The sequence below is a fragment of the Nymphaea colorata genome, chromosome 5 (genome assembly GCF_008831285.2).
Source record: "Nymphaea colorata isolate Beijing-Zhang1983 chromosome 5, ASM883128v2, whole genome shotgun sequence".
In the NCBI taxonomy this organism is placed as follows: Eukaryota; Viridiplantae; Streptophyta; class Magnoliopsida; order Nymphaeales; family Nymphaeaceae; genus Nymphaea; species Nymphaea colorata.
In genome coordinates, this window is record NC_045142.1 from 7,042,862 (window position 1) to 7,063,021 (window position 20,160).

The following is a 20,160-nucleotide window of genomic DNA, read 5'->3' on the forward strand; positions in this document are numbered from 1 at the left end:
ACAAAATAAAAAAGTAACGTTCCAAAAAATAAGCAATAGCAAACAATTTGCTTATATATATATATATATATATATATATATATATTTATTAACAGTCATACACTGATTAAAAGTAGTCATAGTTAGGGATGTTAATATATCTGTTTTGAATCGGATATCTGATCGATTTGATTCGAACAAATCGAATATGGATAAAAATTTAATATCTGATTAAGAAATCAGATCGAAATTCAGATTTAATAAATGACATTCGATCGAATTTGGATTCAGATATACATAAATATCGGATCAAATTGGAATACAAATTCAAACTGAATTCATTTTTAGACAAATATCTTCTATCTACTACTTGAAAAATGGCAAAATACATGTCAAAATTCGGATTCGAATATAAATATAAAAATCGAATTGAGATTGTAAAATCAAATTTTGGATTCGGATATGACTTTACTTTATTCGAATTCGAATATCCGAAAAAACAGTTATAATTAAAGATATATCCGATCATTGACATCCCTAGTCATAGTGGCTTAAGAAATTCTCATGTTTCAAAAACTGGGCCTCCAGGCTCACGGACGAATCTGTAAAAGTCCGATCAACACTTTTTAAACTACAAGCAATAGATAAGCAATAGATATGTGACGCTCTAATTAACAAATATCCTACTTACCACCTAAATTCCCAAACAACCCTACAAGCTTTAATCCCTTAAAAGGTAACTCCATAACGTGAGAAATGTTCTAATATTGCAATCTATGATTCTTGTAATTCAACATCTAAACCATCTAACGCATTGGTTTCAAAACAAAATTTTCATAAACATATTTTAGGCATAAACTACCAGCCCTTTTTCCCAAACTTAGCTCACCCATCTGTTCTCGATAACGTGTCTATGCTTGGGTTAACAGAAAAATAGAGCACAGATTTTATCGATAAGCCTCAGAAAGTTCCATATTCAGCTGCCAGGTTCAGATTCCATAAGATTTTCAGAGGAATTGTTCACGAAAGTTGACCAAAAACTTACTTCCCACACGAACCACTCTGGATTTTATTAGGGAAAGGAGGAAAACATTATCAATGCAATGAGAATACATATTGCTTTTCCTGAAGAATGATTATAATGCCAATACAACGGACAAAATTTTAGGATACCACTGCTCAAAATGGAAAATTAAATTTGATTACGCCATTTCTCACCGATGTTTGACACTATTCTAATCTCTGCCGTGTTCTCTTCTTTTGCTTGTCCTCCTCCCTGTACCGCTCTCGTCGCTCCTCGCGCTGCCGCTTTTTGGCAATGTTCTCTAATTTAGCCTTCTCTGCTTCATACTTCTTCCTCTTCTCTGCATCCTTGAGCTTCTGCTTCTTCATCTGTAGAAAATAACCAAGGCAAGAAAAAAAAAAACTGCCTCTTAGAAAATGGGAAAATTATTGCTTGTCTTTCTATTTCAGGAAAAGTTAGATCTGTAGATTCTATACAAGAGAATCCACAAGAAAAATTACAACTGTCAGAAGGCCCAGAGTCAATATCTGGTGTAGATCCTTCCAATGCAAGGCTGCTGGGGAGTAGGGTCCCCCCTTCCCGTTTATTATCTAGTGTATAGATCCTTGTTTGCATGATCCAGCCGTCTGCCTAGACCTAGCTCGCCTATCAAAAAGAGACCAATAAGTATACCTTGTCAGATCTGATTAACCGCAGATGTTGAATGAGTGCATGAGCTCTTCTCTCATGTGGCTCCATGACGACTGCCCTCTTCCTTTCAAGAGATGAACGTTTTGGTTGAAGCTTTGGCTTAGTACGGAAAGGAAGTGCCTCTTGAAGTGCCTTGGAAATCCTCAACGGATTAAACTTCTTTGACTTTCGTTCAATAGGCTGGACAAGTAGCCAAAACATATTAAGATACGCAATACAAAACTAATTTGCTTAATGCAATAAAGGATACATTCAAACGTCAAACCCAATCAACTTCCATCAACTAGAAAGCGGGGTCTACAAAGCAGAACCTATAACTGATTGCTATTTGGCGAATGCAAGTGCCATATCTATGATATTTGCAAAATTGTAAAATTCAAACATTTTGGTCACGACAACCAATTACTTTATATATACAAATTTATTTTCATACAAATTACATGCTGAAACGGACCCCAGTTCATGCGCAAACAAGAACCCTAGGTCACAACTGTTAGTTTCATCTCTCGGTTTCTATACAAGAAACAAATTAAATAAAGAAGCTCATTCAATTGTTAGACATCATACAATCAATAATCCTACGAGATAACAGGAACTTTTCTTGGTCTGAGCTATAACAGAACAAAGACGCAGTACTACTGCAAGTTAGCCCAGAAATTCGAAGACCTAAAAGCTAGAGATTCATGTTCTAACAAAATCAACTGAGTATTCTCGTCCAAGAGAAAGTACCTTGTAAACTGAATCTTTATTTAAAGGAACTGGAAGATTGTGATCTCTGCGAAGCTCTGAAACTGTTTTCATACCCCTCCAGGTCTCATCACGTGACTGCAGAGCTGTAGTCACTGGATTGAAGAAGCATGGGACATCCACTTGAGTCCATGCACGCAAGAAAACAATGTCGCTCATAAGCAGTTTGTCCTCAAATGTGCACCTTGCACACCCTTCTGGAGCAGGTACTGGTTGGTTATTTTTGTTCCCTTTCTTTGGTACTAGTTTTACAGCCTACAGAGCAGAAAAAGAAAAAAAAAATATTACTGGAAAAGCTAAATAAGATTGCTTAAATCAGCCCAAAAAAACAGAGTGGCATGCACATCTAACTCTTCTAGGTGCAATTTTGAACAAAAAGTACGAGAAGCATCAAAAGATGCAGACACTGAAAAAGTAAAACTGGAAGAAAGGACTTGATGAAGATCAGAAGGCTAAATACATTTGAAAGACAAGATTGAGAATGGATGTGGAAAGAGAGGGGACACGGAGAAAGAAAGGAGACATACTGAAGTTCAAATTTTCATGATTGTTTCTGACAAGAAAATAGCACTGTTATTTTGATAGACAGAGAAAAGAAAGTACCAAAAGGAAATATGCAGCATCTCACAAACAACTCCTAGGACAAATTCCCAATGTACCTTCTTAACTTGTCCCCTGATGCCACTCACGGTTCTGATGGCTGCACCTTCAAACCTAGCTACTTCAAGTGCAGATGTGAACATATCTTTAATAAGCGCCGTCTTCTTAAAAATTTTGAAGGGATAACCAACCAGCTTGATTTTCTTCATTATGCGGACTGCATGATTAAATTCCAAAACAACTGCTGTTGCAGTAATACGGAAAGATGCCTGCTCATATCATTAGAGTGAACCAAATATAAGCACAAAAAACGATGCATTAAATATTTTGTCAAGGAAAAAGAGGTGACTGCTTAAAAAATAAATTAAATGAGTCCGGCCAATGGTATTGAGAAGATTCACTAGCCCTGGAGACCATATATGCAGACCATATTCCACTCTTATTTAACAATTTCAAGCAAGGTGACCAACCATTACAGGCTTAGAGGGTCTTAGGTTTCAGAAGATGTACTGAAGAAATAAGCGCTGCAACTTTCCTGTTTACGTATCTTAAAACCTTTTTGTGCTAGAAAGCTTGCATGAAAGAAGTTGTAAACGCTAAAGAATTGTGGGCAGTGCAAAGCATGCCCTCAGTATCAGCACTGGTGGCAATGATAAGCTAGAGCATTGTCCTTCCTTCACCAAGCATCTTCCCGTCCTAAATCATACTTCACCTCTTTAGGAAGATGCACCTCTAACATTTTCAACATGTTTTATTTGATATGGGGGAGCGGGGGACTAGAAGGAAACTGCCAGACCTGACTATTTGCTACATTTTGGACTGCTACCACTCCAGTATTTGGTGGAGCCAGAGGTCCCCAAAACATTGCCAGACAATGCATATGTTCTGGAGTATACTTCAACATACGGTGTCGCCCATTTTGGTCTTCAATGGCATATATGGGCATTGTCTGATAACGTCTCCAACCAACTGAAACGATGATTGGATCTCTTGTTTTCAATATTTTCTTGTGCCACCTATGCCGCTTCAGTCGAACCTGGATGAAGGAAGAAGTAAACAAAGCTAAGTTTTATATCAGATGGATAGATGCATAGTTCACAAAGGGTAAGTAAAATACAAAAGTTTAAATGCAGATCTGCTAAATGCTCCAAACATATCTGAGCAAGACATATTCAAAACTCCAGGCAGCTAAAAGTATCCAAGTGCAGCAAGCTATTTGTGGAATATAATAGAATTAAGACTTTGCAATTTAGTGTTGCAGATGTAAATCATCGTTCCAGCAGACCAATTTTGTATCTAGCTGGTCCCTTGTGGTTGTATACTCAAACATCTCAAAGAAAAGGCACATATACAACCATCACCTAGTGATTTATGAATTTTTCTATAAGGCAACTTGATGATTCCAAACACTCGTACCTACCAAAAAGGGAAAGAAGGAGAAGAAAAACTTTCAACAACTGAATAGCAGATTCGTAGATGGTCTGCCAGTTGCTCAAGAGTATAAATGGCTAAAACCGGTTTGTAAAAATAATGGGCACGTTTGTTTAGATCTTTGTTCACCTTTGCCTCACAGAAGATCACACAACTCAGTTCACGTTTCAGAGTCTAGGATATGAACACATGTAACTGTAGTAGTGTGGGAAAATAACCTTTTGAATAACAAATACCCATACATGTTGCAACCAAAAAAGAATAAAAAACACTAAAAAAGAAAAGTTGCATGATGACACAAAGCACATTGGATGAAACACCATTTTCTTTGAGAAACAATAAGTAATTTGGTGCAAAAAAAAAAGCCTTGATCTGCATTATTTCGACTTAGTTCTGCTTCCTCACTTTTCATAATTTTGGTTTTCCACCTCCCACCTAGAACATCACAGATTGAAGCTCACAAACAGTTAAGTTACAAGATCAATTAACTGAAGCAGGAAAATGGTTGACAATTTATAGACACATATTTGATAGGAACAAATATACAGTTTCCTGACCATCAAAAGTAATCATTCTTACGATATAATTTTCATAATTATCAACAGTATCTGGGAGAAAGTGCTGTAATAAAGATCCATTAGGAAAAATAACTAAAACAAAACTAAAACAAAATAGACACCACAAAACTATAAAATGATAATAAAGATATAAAAGAAAACTGTAAAACTTATGGAATTGACCTGCATGTATCCAACACTTTCTTCACCAAGACCAAGCCCTCCAACTAGGAATGGGTGCCTAGGATCAAAATGATCAACCATCTCAAATGGAACATCATGGATCTCCAACCTTAGGTATGATCCTGTTCTGAAGCCCTCAATCTCAATACGAGTCAACTCATCCAGATCATTGAGTTCTGCAACATTCATTTGTTTCCGAAGTTCCATCTCCTTTTTCAACTGTGAAACAAGATTCTTAAAAGTTAAAACTTACATAAACATGAAAGAGACGAGTGACAATCTCAATTTGGATAAGCAAAACTCACCTTGTCAAAATAGCCATCATGTGCTTGGCTCTGATGGTACTTTAACTTTTTTTTATCGTCCTCATCTTCCGATAGTCCAGAATCATCATATGTAGTTGGACGTTAAGGTACCAAAGGGTAAGTAGAATCGAGAGCCAATACACAGAACCTTTCACATAGAGTATCAACTTGCAAAGATTCCAACCAGAAAAAGAAGTTGCATCATTCTAATTTCCCATAAAATATTGGCAACATGTAAAATTTTCCAGAAAATGACCTAACGTTTAACATAATTATGTAGCTACTATGCAAATTTACAAATTATAACATGTCAATGCAACACAGAGATCAAGCATAAAGGATGTAAAAAAAATCCTGCTTTCTATGTACCACAGAGTGATAATCAGAAGCAGACTAATTCTAGATAGAGGATATTTGGCATCAAACTGTGCACGAAGAGCAAGCTTTTTAAGACGGCGTTCTTCTGCCTGGGGGTCAACTTGTTTTGAGTCATCTACATCTTTATCCTCCTTAGGTGGTTCTTCACCTTTGTACTGTTCACCAGTCTCCAAATCCTCAAAGTCACCATAAACAGAGCCCTCACTGCCTTCATCATCTTGCATCTCCTGACCTCTATGAGAAGCCTTCGACCAATCTCCCGTGACAAAGCGATCACGAATGCTTTTAATAGCCTCGTCATTTGACCAATCCGTCAATCGTATGTGAGCAGACCCCCATTTGGAGCAATCTTCACCATTAACACTGTCAATGTCCAGCTCCGCACCCAGTTTCTGTAGTGAACAAACAGTGACATCTAATCCACAGCTGTTTCCATAAACAGCACCAAAAAAATGACAGCAACAGGAATAAAATATGGGATCCAGAAAGAAAGTAATACAATGATATCTGTCTTTCTCACCTTCGTACGTTCACCTTTGGGCCTGAAGAAATCTTCATCATCTTCACTTCCTTCACTTTCACTACTTCCAAGTGATTCATTAATAGAAGACCTTGATTTTGCGAGAGGTTGCCCATATACAAGCTGCATTAGAGTGACATGTTTATTTACAATAGATTTAGAGGCTGATAGATCTTCATGGTCCAAGCCCTCCCCCTTCTCATCTGCCATACAAATCAAAAAGCACCTAAGAGCTTGACAGGGAATAGCATTCTTAGAATGGCTAATTTTTCATTGAAACAACCAGCAAGATTAGTCCTAAAACAAATACTTAAAAAACACAAACAACAGTAGACCAGTAAAAGTTCCCTCGTCAGCCTTCACAACCTATTGAGCATCCTCCAATCTAACACCACAAAGTAACTGCACTAATCAGGCACAACCTTAACATCTAAGTCACATGGGTACAAGTAAGGGGATGTGGGTACGAGTACCGTGATTCTAGAAAATTTGGGTACATGGGTATGGCAGAGCTTATATGTAAATATATATTTAATAATCCACAAAAATTCTCAAAATTAAAGAAAATGACAGGAAAATATAGAATCTTGGTGGAAGGGAAACACAAAAGGAGGGAAAAAACAAAATTAAAGAAAAAATTAAGATTGAAAATATAATTTTATATGTTTTAAACTGCAGCCACACCCATGTACCCATGTCGCCGTACCCACTCACCGACAAATCACACATACCTGTGTTGACTTATCTTCACAGTATTAACTAACTTGACAGCCTGCCAGTATATGCTAAAAATAGACAATAGAATGGTGACGTACCTTCTGAACTCATCTCTTCATTGCTTTCTCCAGAAATATCATCATCTGTTGAGGATACATCATCCATGATTTCTTCCTCAGAATCCTGTCACCAACAAAATGTGCTGGGTGTGTTTCAAGATCTTAAGCAAAACAGACATATATACAGCAGCAAAGCAAAAAAGAAAAGAAAACTGACAGCCTAAATCGCAAACAAGATTATGGATAAAAGACATTTACTATGGAGAGCCATGTAACAGCTATATTTCACCAACTGGCTACGGCAGAACCAAGATGATTCTTTGCATGCCATTTCTGCATATGTACTACAAAAACTTGAAGGCACCTCATGCAGTTTATCAAAAGATGGAGACATCTATGAGAGCTTACCTGCATTTTCAATTTTAAGCAGCCCTATTATCAACGTTTCAAATGAGGTGAACTGTGTCGCAACTTGCAACAGGAAATTTAACTAAGGACTAACTAAAGACTTAAGCACGCCCAAACTAGTTTGAAACTTTGAATACCAAAACAGTCTCACCTTGCATTCGCAAAGCTTCACTGACACTATTCAGATAAGCAGAGTCTTTTAAAGCAAAAATTACTCAATTTGCCATCATTACTTTATGAGTCTTGACAAGTTTTTATCCTATCGTAAAGGAAGAACAAGATAGTCTACTGTAGAAGCCATACACAAAATTGAACAGTAAACAAGCTTGAGAATTGCTTTGGCAATTTGCATACAGCCAGATTCTAATTTCAGCATGCTAAATGCAATGTATTCCCCTTTGGTATCTGATATAACAGCATATGGAAATATGCATATGCAATTTGGGCATGTGCAGAATTTACCGCACAATTATACCTCATAAAACTTCTGGATGTATGGCATTGAGCATGGCCCACAGCCCCACTATCCTTCCAGGTAGACAGAAGGTCCACAATATAGGCATTAAATACAACAAAGCAAAATTTTGAAAGACACTAGTACATCTGTACCTTCATCTACAAGACGAACCATAGCTTTCAAGAGCATTTTTGATAGGGAAGAACTCAACAGATACCTCAGTCTGTGTCGCTCCACATGTTTGATGGTTTACCATGGAATGCATGGCAACACCAAACAGGTGCCCAAGTGATTAAATTTTACACAGGCCCCACCACGCTCTCCTGTGCACTGTTTGCATGAGTCTGTAGACACCATCATGGCATTATGCTTTCTCTGTCATGAGAGAAAGCTAATCAAACAAGCTTTAGACGTACGACCCTTGGCTTTTCCACCACACCATATCCTTTTAATGATATTTTAACCTTAATATTTCTCCCTTTTTCTTTTTGCTGAGATTCCATGGTTTATACCTTATATCATCGTTCACACCAGTCAGTTCAAAAAAAAAATATCCCAACACAATAATATTACAAAACTGGCATTATCACAGGAATTTTGTCTCCCTTCATTACCTGAGTATCATTTGCAAACACAACTCTTCTTCTTAATCTTCCATCTTGTATATCAGCTTCCTCTCTGAAATTAGGTGATGGTGGCACATGTATCCCATTTTCTTCAGATTCATCCTCACTTTCCTCATCTGAAACATCAAGGTTTTCTTCAATATGTCTCTCCATGTTTGTACCCTCTCCCTGCCCAGAGGGTTTTGCAGCACCATCCTTGTTCCCCATACCGCCCTCAGTAAAAGCTTGTGAATCACTTGGCAAAGGTGTACTCTCAATTGGTCCTTTTCCAGCATTACCATCAGAACTGACATTCGGTTTATATGCGGAAGGCCTCGTACCAAAAAGATTAATGAAGCTCTGCTCCAACTTCTCATTAACTGAGTACTTTGTATTTTGAAGTGTCTTTACCATCAGTTCACCAACATCATGGTCCCTTGCTGGAAATGGAGACAAACAAAAAATAGGAAACTATCAAAACAGACAAATTTAATGAAAAAGAAAAAAGAAAAAAAGAAAAAGAAGATACATGGCAGAAGATTTATGCATGTGTTTACCATGGTCCTTGATTGGAATGTCTTTCTCCCTCTGTATGTGTGTTTGTGTGTGGAGAGAGAAAAAGAGAGCACTAAAATATTTATCAAGTAAAATAGTTATGTGAATGGCTCATCTAATTATGTGAATAGCTCATCTAATGCATTTTCAAAGAATTGTGTACTACCTTTATCTGTTGTTGAGCTATTTTGCTGATCCATTTTAGAAAACTGTACCATATGATCATTGATGTTTATGTAAATAGCATCCTTATCATACAGAAGATCCCCAAGATCAGACATAGGTGCATAAAAAAGTTTTTCCCTGTCTCGCAGGCCCTTCTTCTTGGCAGCGGAAGGCAAAGGACAGGGATCCGCCAAGCACGTAATACTAGCCAAATGGTAATCGCCAACACCAGCAACATGGACCTACATCAAGATGCCAATCAGCCGTGATAAAATATGAAAGTGTGTGCAAAAGAATCGGACTTACAGCCATTTGACTAAAATTGTTGAGCAGGATAGGAAACGTAGTAAACTTTTAAAATAAATTGTCACGCAGAGGAAAATCATCTTCATACGAATGCAGAACACCTTATGAGCAACACAATCAATAACATCATAATGCACCAATAATGGGACAGAAAAGATGATGTTTTCACTCATTACAATTGAAACAAAAAAGAATTATTTCCCAGAAAAACTCTCATATTATTTAAGTACCATAGTTGATAGTCTCATAATTGGAAGAGCACAACCAACATGATTAAAATTTAAACAGCTGTTTCAGCTCCCAGACACTTCTTCCAACTTTTTAGTTTCTCACATACTTCCGTTCAGTAACTAGAAGCAAAACATGGAGTTAAAAATGAACATAAAAAATTAATCGCCAGGTTTAAGGGCAGAAAATAGCATACCTTTGTTCCCTTCTTCATGTTGCAACCACGCAGGTATCCATATAACGTAATATTTCTATCACATTTTTTATTTGACTGTACTTTTTCTGGAGGAGTCACATCTTCAAAACGGTCGACTAACACATAAGGATGAGTAGTTCTCCAAGACAAAGGAGGAAATTTCATCACAGAAATAAATCTTGCAAGGTTGTGAATTTCACGTTTCGAATACCTGATAGTAACATTGAATATGCAATATGGTCATGTGAAACACCAGCATTTAAAGATAAAAGAAAGACGAAGACATAAAATCAACTACAAAAAATTCATATGCAACAAAGGTAAGATAAAGTGAAAGCAACCTACTTTCCATGAATTAGCCCTGATAAATAGAATAACTTTGCTCCATCATATATTTCAGTCCAAAACCGATGCTTTAACTGCTGCTTTGTCTTCCTTAGTTTCTTCACATCTTTAAATTTATCAAGATGAGTAAGCACTCCCATAACTCTTGGGAAACCATGAACTTGCAAAATGTTAAGAAACTCAAAAGTTTCCTGCATAAGATGGTTGTCAAAACATTATCAGCTCAACATTGTAAAGCTTCTTAACATTTGATTGGGCAAATAACATATCGAACCAGAACAGCAGGAAACAACTCCCAGGAACAAGTAATGTAACCAGAATTTGTTGGAAGCAACAGGTTAACATTGTAAAGCTTCTTAGCATTTGATTGGGCAAATAACATATCAAACCAGAACAGCAGGAAAAAACTCCCAGGAACAAGTAATGAAACCAGAATTTGTTGGAACCAACAGGTTTCTCCAATTTGAAAAAATTGACAACCTGAGATTTTTTTTCAACCACTCATTTCCTGTTTCAGCTACATGTATTGTATCAAAGAAGCTTCCAAATGATGGGAATTAAGGATAAGAAACCACAGAAAAATGGCAACAAGTTGACTGCCTGCTTTCCACTGTCCATACAAAGCAGCAACTCATTGAACATGCTATCAAAAGAAAAGGTCTTCAAGTTCTTGCAGCTAGATGAACCATTTTCCCTATTTGTCGGCTGTCGCAGAACCTCTTCTTTTAAATAAAACGTACACACATATATAGCTATCTCTATGAACTCAATTTAACCTAAAAAATTCATAGTTTGAACGCAGACCTGGTTTTCTTTGAAGTTATACAAATCGATAACCAGAAGACCAGCCATAGTAATTAATAACTAATGAATGATTATATCAAAACTTACCCAAATTAACCTTAAACCTCTTCAGATAAAAGGTGGAGAGAGAAAACAATTGTATAGTATGCCACAATCACCAATCCACTGTTTATTAAGCATCGTCAAACTTATGATACTTTTCTATTTCATTGTCATGGTAGCACGGTTGTGTGTTTGTGCTCTTTTTACTTTTCCTTTCTATTTTTCCCCATGAGGGAGAGGAAGGGTAGTGGTGTTCACGTTTGTATAGCCAAAAAGATATTCACTGGAACACGTGGTTGAATCATTAATAAAAACAAAGAGATGCATTTCTGAGTAACCAAAGAAATTCACATCTTAGTATATAATCATTCAAATGTAGAGGATAAAATGGGGTAAGCCAATCTGGCTCATAATCAGCAGAATGTGGTATTAATGGACTTGTCATGAACAAGGTGCATGAGCAGTCTAGTCTCTCCAGATTTAAGGTACTTAGAGTTCATTTTATTAGAAATCAGGTCACCACTAATCACCATCCACCATCTTTATAATTACTGAAAAAAATGGAAAAAAGAAACATGTTTTTTCAAAAAATGAAAAAAAAAACCTTTTTTCATTTTTTGAGATTTTTTTCATGTTGTTTAGAGTTTTGTAATTACCAGATTTTATTTGCACATTTTTTGCATTTCATTTTTAATAATATTTTCGCCACCTTTCTCTTTCTCACCGAAATATTAATTGTCATAAAGTTAGTCGAATTCTTTCCAAATTTCTCTCCAAAAAAACAACTCTGCCGTTTTAAACCTGAGAAAAACCTCACTGTTTAAAACCCGAAAATGACATTTGTGGCTATAATTCTTACCATCTCAAACCCATAACTTCCATCGATCAGAAGAAGAGCAACATCAGCAAACTTTGCAGCATCAATCATGCCATTAATATCATTTGGGCATTCAACAAACTGCAACCGCCTTTGTTTACCTACAGGTGCAAAGGAATTTAGGTTTAATTGCAACCGCTTTCCAAATATCACAATGCATGATAATTAATACCCAAGAACAATAGCTAGTCATATAAAAATTCTTAAAAGACCCAAAAGAACAAAAGAACATGCATCCTAACAGAGATTAGAAAGCAATGCTAAGGCACCTGACACAATGGTTATCGGACCACGAACATCAGATAAGTTTTGCCTAGTGTAATGTTTTACGAGTGATTTTATCAACAATGACTTGCCAACCTGCAATCAAACCCATGAAATTTGTTCAGAACTCTACATCATTTAAAGCAAAGCACAAAATAGACCAAACTTCTCAAATACAAATTCATAACCATTTCAAAATCTACAAAAAGTCACCTACCTTTGGAGGACCATGAACTACAACAACAAATGGTGCTGGTTCACCAGTTGAACGATCAATTGTTGGGACATGGAGCCTTTTCTGTTCCTTTTCAGATGCACGAGACTGCAGACGTCTAGCTTTAACTGTTGATTTGAAAGCAAATGCCTTCCAAACAAAAGAACAACAGAAAACCAAATAAGCAGCCATATCCAGAACCAAATACAGGCTGACCAAAACAAATGCAAGGGAAAATGCAAGGAAAGGCAATATGAGCACCCAGCAGAAAAAAATTCTCTCTGATATATCTGGAATTCAACAATAAGGTGCCTTCAGATGGACATGCAATATACAGCTGCAAATTGAAACACTTGTCCAACCCAGTTTTGTACATTTAGTTGCAGCATAATTGATACATTGCCTAAATAACTTGGCATTCTCATATATTTTTCTAACTAAGAATGCTGAGTGCTCCTAGCAGACAGAAATTCTGCAATTAAATGAACATGTCATGTCGATTGACTGAAATTGGAACTTTTCATAAACAATTTATTGAAGATATTAGTTTATTGAACACACTTTATTTCAAATTTCCATGATTTTATGGTGATAGTATTAACAATCATCAACATAGTGATCGCCTGCGCCATCATCATCTTGACCATTATCATGTACTGAAATAAAGGGAAACTATGAAATGTCTTCCACCATGTGTGAATCTCCATAAAGGGACAGGGCCATCGTATTGGTGTGATTCCACAAAGCAACTGAAACTACGTGAGAATCAAATGCAAACTTCAGCCATTGTATAAATCATATATGCATCAAGAAGATTACCAAAAATGCCAGTGAGAATTAATACAAAGAAGTGCAGAGGGATTAATTTTCTTCAGCCGTCAGCCAAAAAAAAACTAAAATCTTTGACCGACACTTGCTTCTCCAAATAATAACGAAGAATGCTTGGTTTGAAGGACACCAGACCTCTATCGATGCCCAAAGTAACCATACAATCCCAAACAGTGAATGAGTTACAAATAAAATGTGACAGTGATTGAGGCCCACATTTCTTTGAACGCAGTGTGGTCGCAAATTAGCTAATATACATTTCTGCTCGTATAACTAGAAGTCTCTTCACAATTTTAACAGAAATAAAATGCAATAGAGGTGTTCTCTCACTTGCAATTCAACCGAAAGTTGTAAAATTATCAACCTCAGAATCACACTAAGAACAAAAACCATAGCAGGTAGCCGAATTCAATAAACATCCTAAACATGCTCCAATAATTCTCTTTAACACAATTCATGCACCAAACATTAAAAGTGGACCCTCCCAACTCTGATCGTAACAAAAGGAAAGCACACAAAAAAAAAAACACACAATAAGGATAACAAACCTTAGGATTTTGCTTCTCCTCTGATATGCCCCGCTTCTTCTTGTCTGCCTTGTCCTTCTTCTTGGCAGATGGACCCGACTGTCTACTTCTATGAGCCCTATGAGTCTGCTCTGCTGTAACCCCCATCTTGCAGAAACTTGACCACCACTTTCCTCGTTAACCCCTGAAACAAATACTACATAGAACCCCAATTAGCCGAAAACATCAATGTGGACAAACGGCGGTGCATCTAGACAGGTACCACCTTGCCAAAAGCACCAGAGACCAAGGAACAAGTCACTTGCGAGCTATTGGTGCATTAAAATAGAGAGAGTCGGGTATCAACATTCGCTACCTAAAACTGGCCGACAATGTCCGGCATCGGTTTTCCTTCTTGAGAGATCCCCGTCAAAGACTCAAACCTCTAACCCTAGAACTAGGTGGGTCAAGTGGAAGGGGAACATACACCCTAATGACACGGTTATCTTGATGGGGAAGGCCTCACGAGCGCCGGTTATCTGCAAGATGTTGTCGGAGTCGGTCAAGCTCCTTCTTAGAGGATAAAAGGAGTCACCTTCGGAATTCGAGGAGGCGAGCGGAAGGAGAAACAGGAAGAGGGTGCAGATCGCCAACCCACCACCCGGACTCCAACAGAGAACGGAAAGTCCAGAAAACGGACTTAGAACAGCAAGAAGGAGTCCTGGAAAGGCCGACGCGAGGAAGAGCCAGAGCGCGACAGTGCGAACAGACGACGGCTGCCGGCAGCAAGAGGAAAAGGCGGTAGTATTACGATTTCGAGGGAAAGAGCCGAGAGAGAGGGAGAGAGCTTAACGGGCAAAACCATTTGCCCTGGATTTTGGTCGCATCCCTCGTGGTGCGACACGATCACGGGATCAGAGATTCAGAATCCCGCTGGATTCATCCGGCGTTTTTGTTTTCCATGTTTGCTGAACGCTGCAATTTCGTGATTAAAAAGGGATTTGAATCCCACTTCAACCGTCTAATCCCATCCAATCAAACGCGCCATTAGAAGAAAACCAAATGTGCTATAACGCGTCCGTGGGTCGTTTAAGAAAGGAACCGAAGTTGATCTTACCGCGACACCCATTTGTTCTCAACGTTCTTCTGTCCACTGCTTGGTAATCCTTGTTTGTGATTAGAACACCAAGTTCCAACACCCATATTTATAATCATATTCTAAAACCCTCAAGGCGTGTTTGGTTTACATCATAATAGGGTTTGACAAAACTCATTTTTGTTTGGTGGCTCTTTTTTCAAGGGTCATTTGATCCATTGGAAATATGAAGTTGGGAATAAGTATCCAAATTTTTTTTAGGAATTGAAGAAATAAAAACAAAATTCAAATTTTCAAAGCCCCTCTGTGTTTGCTGAACTTGGGTTTATGTTACAGGAAATAAATTTTTCAGTTTCATAAGAAATGAAAGATGAAAAAAAAAGAATCGTTTGATTAACGAATGCTTTTTGAACCCAAAGGAGGCTGCTACATGACCTCTAATTTTTAACAAAGAATAAATTCAAATTTTCTTAAGTAGTAAAATTTTATTTTTGAAAAGCTTATGGCTGGTGGTGGCCCTTGCTAGATTCCCCTTGGCTCTGTCTGCATGATTTAGCCATAGAACAATTAATGCTACAAATACAAAAATATCAATACTTATAAAATGGTTGCCTCTTAACTTCACAACATATTTTAGCAGCCTCAAATCCAACCATAATGTTGTAAACAAGGTGCATGGTTCGCGCAAATGGCTATGTTATATCGTTACATGTTGTAAAAAAATCATTTATAAATATAATTCCATCGAAGAAATGTTTTGGCAAATTGCATGTAAATTGCATGTACTAGATTCTAAAGTTTCAACATGTATTACATATTATACTTTAAAAAGTTTATAGATTTGCAATACATATCAAAAAAACGAGTTATATATTAATGGGGAGGATGTAATGTATGCATTTGTGTAGTGATGTTATATATCGAATCAGATATCCAACCGAACCAATCCAAAAAAATCGGATATGAAAAAAAAATTAATATCCGATAAATGACATCGGATGTCGGATATAAATTTGGATCGGATTTATTTTTAGAGAAATATCGATAAGTAATGCTTTTACATTTTGAAAATATGACAAAATTTGATTCAAATTTTGGATTTTGATTTGGATATGAATATAAAAATTGGATTCAGATTGTAAAATTGGATTTTGAATTCAAATTTGAATATATTTTCTTATTATATTCAAATCTGAATATGTGAATATCCAAAAAAACATATATGATTAAGGGTATACCTGATTCGAATCCGATCCATTAACATCCTTACATGTGGGGGAAGGCTTTCACGCCCTCTGCTTACATGTGGGGGAAGGCTTTCACGCCCTCTGCTCTTATGGACTAACACGTGAATGGCCCTCACATATATAAGGTTTTCAGCATAGGTGTTAAGAACAATAAAATTAACATCCTTACCTTGGTTTAAAAGGCAAAACATAGCTTTAAGAACCCTTTTTATGGGGACAAACACCCACAATAGGTACTACAACCTATGCCGTTTCAAGTGTTATGTGGTTAACAACACAAAAAAAGGTGTTCCAACGTGTGCAAATTTTTTCAAGAATTTGAAATGGAAACTAGCAGCCTTCAAGCACAAAAACCTTGAGACACATTTTATTATTGTTGCCATTATTATTATTATTTTCTAGGCAGGGGCGGAGGGAAGGGGGGTCCGCCTAGGCCATGACCCCATCCCAGCCAATGATTTTTTTTTTACATTGAAAAAAATAATATTTTTTAATTACGTAATATATTTTTTGTATTAAAATTCAGTTTGGTCCTACCTGGATCCGAGATCGAACTGTCGGCCCGCCCCTCAAGAAAATTCTGGCTTCGCCCTTGTTTCTAGGTATGGGTTGTGTTATTCATCAAAACCTGCTTTTGTATGTCATGATTGTCATCCATATACATATGGTAAACTTTAAAAACTCATCAAAAAATTGGTTTTCATAAAACCAAGATATCACGAGAACACGAACTACAAAAAATATTGCAAATTATTATACTTTTCTAGGGCTATATCAAGTTCAACACGAAAGACCTCTTGGGTGGTTTTGAGCAAGATGGGTTCTACATGGAAAATTAATAAAATTTGAGATTCCCTTTAAAATTGATCTAAATGGTGGTTTCCAAACAAAGTTAAAAAAGCAAGATGGCTATTGTCTATCGTTAGTCGTTGTGATCATTTTGGAGGAATGAATGTGAGAATGATCGTTTTAGTGATATTATTTAATTGTCAATAATTAATATATACTTTGTTAATTTGTTATTTGTGTATGGTAATATAGAAATATTATGTAACCTGTTATTGCATGAACACAATCAATTTGATCAAATAGTCTATTCACACAATAGAAGAAACAATAATAGTTTATGCATTTTTTTATATAGTTTAGTAGACTTTATTTCGTTTTGCTTTTGATATAGCAAACTAAAAACGACTGCTTCCACTTCATTTGGTTTCCTTTTTCTCCAACAGGATTTATAACAAGGGTCAACTGCCTATCAAAATTAATTAAATAATTTATAGTTGTTAGAGCTGGTTATAAGAATGGATGTACACGAGTTGAGTCGAGTCGGCATGACTCTTACCTTGGTTGGGTCTAGATTGAGTCGAGCTGTATAAGATCAGCTGGAGCTTAGATTGGTACACTGAGTTGCAGCTCGAGTTCAACTCGTTTAAGCTCGTTTGCCAATTTCTCATTTGACATGATCTATTTCCTTTGTTTTAAATTTAGAAAATGACATAAAAAAATAACATAGATTAAACAAGCTTGCACGAGTTTAATAGACAAGTCAAAATTAACCAAAGCCAGTTCAAGTTGAGCTAGAGTTGGTTCGACTCATTGTGCAGCTCTAGTTATATGTTATGGTTCATGATAAGTAACCATGTGTTATGGGTTTAAAATGACCAATCTGCCTCTACTAGTTAAATAAAAGACCCACCCACTAGTAAGGCCAAAAATGTAACCCAAAAAATATTCCCCCACAAAACTACCACAGTGCCTCTACGATAAAATGAGAAAACATGTATTCTCATATTAGCATTCTATCTCTTGATGGGAATGGGGAGAAAATTTGATGAGGGAATATTATGAAAATACATATCCAAGGAATCTTCCTCAACCAGCTTTAATATCCCAGCTTTAATATCATGGCATACTCATCCTCCAAAACATAGGAGGTGTAACGAAGCTATTGAAATTTAATTGAAGCCCTGAGGGGCATAACTCAAATGAGGTGAGGATTAAGGGTGGGGCCGGGCCGGGCCGCCGACGGGGGCTTGGTACCTAGCCCGGTACGGGTCCGGAAAACCTAGTCTGGACCCATACCCGATGGGCCGCCTGGGATCGGCCTGGGCTTGGTACCTAGCCCGGTACGGGTCCGAAAAACCTAGTCTGGACCTAGACCCAATGGGCCGCCTGGGATCGGCCCGACGGGGACTCGATCCAGTCCGATGAGGGCTCAATCCAGCCCGACGGGGGCTCGATCCAGCCCGATTAATTTTTAAAATTTTTATTTATTAATAATATATTTTATTATAAAATTATATTTTTATATCCATAAAATATATTTTATATTTTAAAAAATAGTTTACTATTAGAATCGGGTCCGGCTTGTCCCTGGGCCCAGGCTGAAATATCATTTTTCAAAAATTTTATATAAAATAAGTAAAAAAATTTAAAATTTACATGTAATTAGAAAAAAAAAATTGAGGTGGGCCAAGGCTAATGCCAGACCCCTCTTGGCTCTACTTTTGGAGGTTATATTCTTGTATGGTAAGGGGGATTGACTATACATGCAAAAGTAAGGGGGATTGACTATACATGCAAGTTGAAGCACATGAAGATCTCGCCACCTGGTATCAACACATCTCTGAACCTTAAAAACAAGGAGAATAGCGGAGGTTCAGCACTCGACCAGACAGTAAGATTCACTCTCCAGCTCATCAAAAAATTTAATTGAAACAATTGAAAGTGTGATTGCATCCATTAGCCAGGTCAGAATTTTTCTCCCTTAATCTTGTTTTTCAGCTAAAAGGCTAGCTTAACCTAAGCTTCTTTTCCCAATTGAAGTTCTTAAAAATACCAAGGGAAGTTTCATGTAAAATTTTGGACCTGCCTGATGGAAAATTCATTTGTCAAACAGCAAAGCTTTCATATTACAATATAAAAACGTTGGTACCAATTATAGTTACAAATAACGTTTCCGAGTTTTGAACGATGATGATTGAGGATTTTCTCAAATATAATACGGCGAGTTTGAAAAATGCAATAAATTTTAAAAAAATTAAAAATAAGGAGAAAATAAAATAAATGAGAAACTAATAATACAAATATCAAAAGATAAGCAAATTTCTAACAAATGAAAAAAAAACTGTTTGGCATTAAAAAAAAATAAAAAGTGAAAAAAATGAAAAAACATGAAAAAAAGTTTTTTTCATGTGTTTTTTAAGTTTTATACAACAATTTAATTTATCTCATTTTTTCCAAAAAAAGTGTTTTTTGTGACTAGCAAGTTTCTGCCTTGCCTCAAATCCAAAGCAGACGAGATCACCCACCCACCTGGCCCGAAGTCTTCGACCAGAGAAGCCAAGGTCCCTTTTCCTAAACCTATCATTGACTGTTCTTCTTGGTGGGAACATGATTCATTCAAAGATCCGGTCCATACATAACTTTTGTTGCTGAATTCAAACAATTTTAAACACTTGTTGTTAGGGGCAGAGGCAGGTATGGCCAACGTGGGCAAATTGCCCACACGAAGCTACAAAAAAAAATACTTATTTTCGTATTGACACCTTAGAACAATATTTCTCATTTAAGTGTTGATGTCACTTAAAAATTTAAAGTTTATTACTAGTGCTGTTTAATATATAAATTTCTGACAATTTTAAAAAATTGTTGCTAGGGGCGGAGGCAGGTATGGGCAACGTGGGACAAATTGCCCACACAAAGCTATAAAAAATACTTTTTTTTATATTGACACTTCAGAACAATATTTCTCGCTTACGTGTTGATGTCACTTAAAAATTTAAGGCTTATTATTAGTGCCGCTTAAATGAAAAATTCTGATT

At 36.7% G+C, this 20,160-nt stretch overlaps 1 protein-coding gene across 7 annotated transcripts; it reads right to left on the reverse strand.

Moving 5' to 3' along the window:
- Window positions 1–1,024: 1,024 nt before the first annotated feature.
- On the reverse strand, window positions 1,025–14,945 carry LOC116254293 (ribosome biogenesis protein bms1). 7 transcript variants are annotated; one of them, XM_050077913.1, is made up of 19 exons: window positions 14,586–14,945; window positions 14,033–14,195; window positions 12,660–12,806; window positions 12,448–12,538; window positions 12,161–12,279; window positions 10,456–10,646; window positions 10,111–10,321; window positions 9,382–9,622; window positions 8,670–9,100; window positions 7,230–7,314; window positions 6,415–6,617; window positions 5,927–6,286; window positions 5,517–5,603; window positions 5,212–5,430; window positions 3,837–4,076; window positions 3,100–3,309; window positions 2,423–2,695; window positions 1,676–1,873; window positions 1,025–1,371 (listed from the first exon to the last, which is right to left on the reverse strand). In XM_050077913.1, exons 2-19 carry the CDS (start codon window positions 14,156–14,158, stop codon window positions 1,210–1,212), a joined length of 3,594 nt encoding a protein of 1,197 aa, XP_049933870.1. In that variant the 5' UTR covers window positions 14,159–14,195; window positions 14,586–14,945; the 3' UTR covers window positions 1,025–1,209. The 7 variants fall into 7 exon arrangements, with proteins under 7 accessions (XP_049933870.1, XP_049933872.1, XP_049933871.1 ...); XM_050077915.1 differs by having other exon boundaries at window positions 14,033–14,207; XM_050077914.1 differs by having other exon boundaries at window positions 14,478–14,945.
- Window positions 14,946–20,160: the final 5,215 nt, after the last annotated feature.

Excerpts from the sequence above, each read along its gene's own strand:
- LOC116254293 (XM_050077913.1), bottom strand. The coding sequence starts at position 14,158 with ATGGGGGTTACAGCAGAGCAGACTCATAGGGCTCATAGAAGTAGACAG. Across the intron at positions 5,604-5,926 it reads CACAGTTTGATGCCAAATAT|GATGATTCTGGACTATCGGA; the intron begins CCTCTATCTAGA and ends CCAACTACATAT. Across the intron at positions 2,696-3,099 it reads TCAGGGGACAAGTTAAGAAG|GCTGTAAAACTAGTACCAAA; the intron begins GTACATTGGGAA and ends TCTGCTCTGTAG.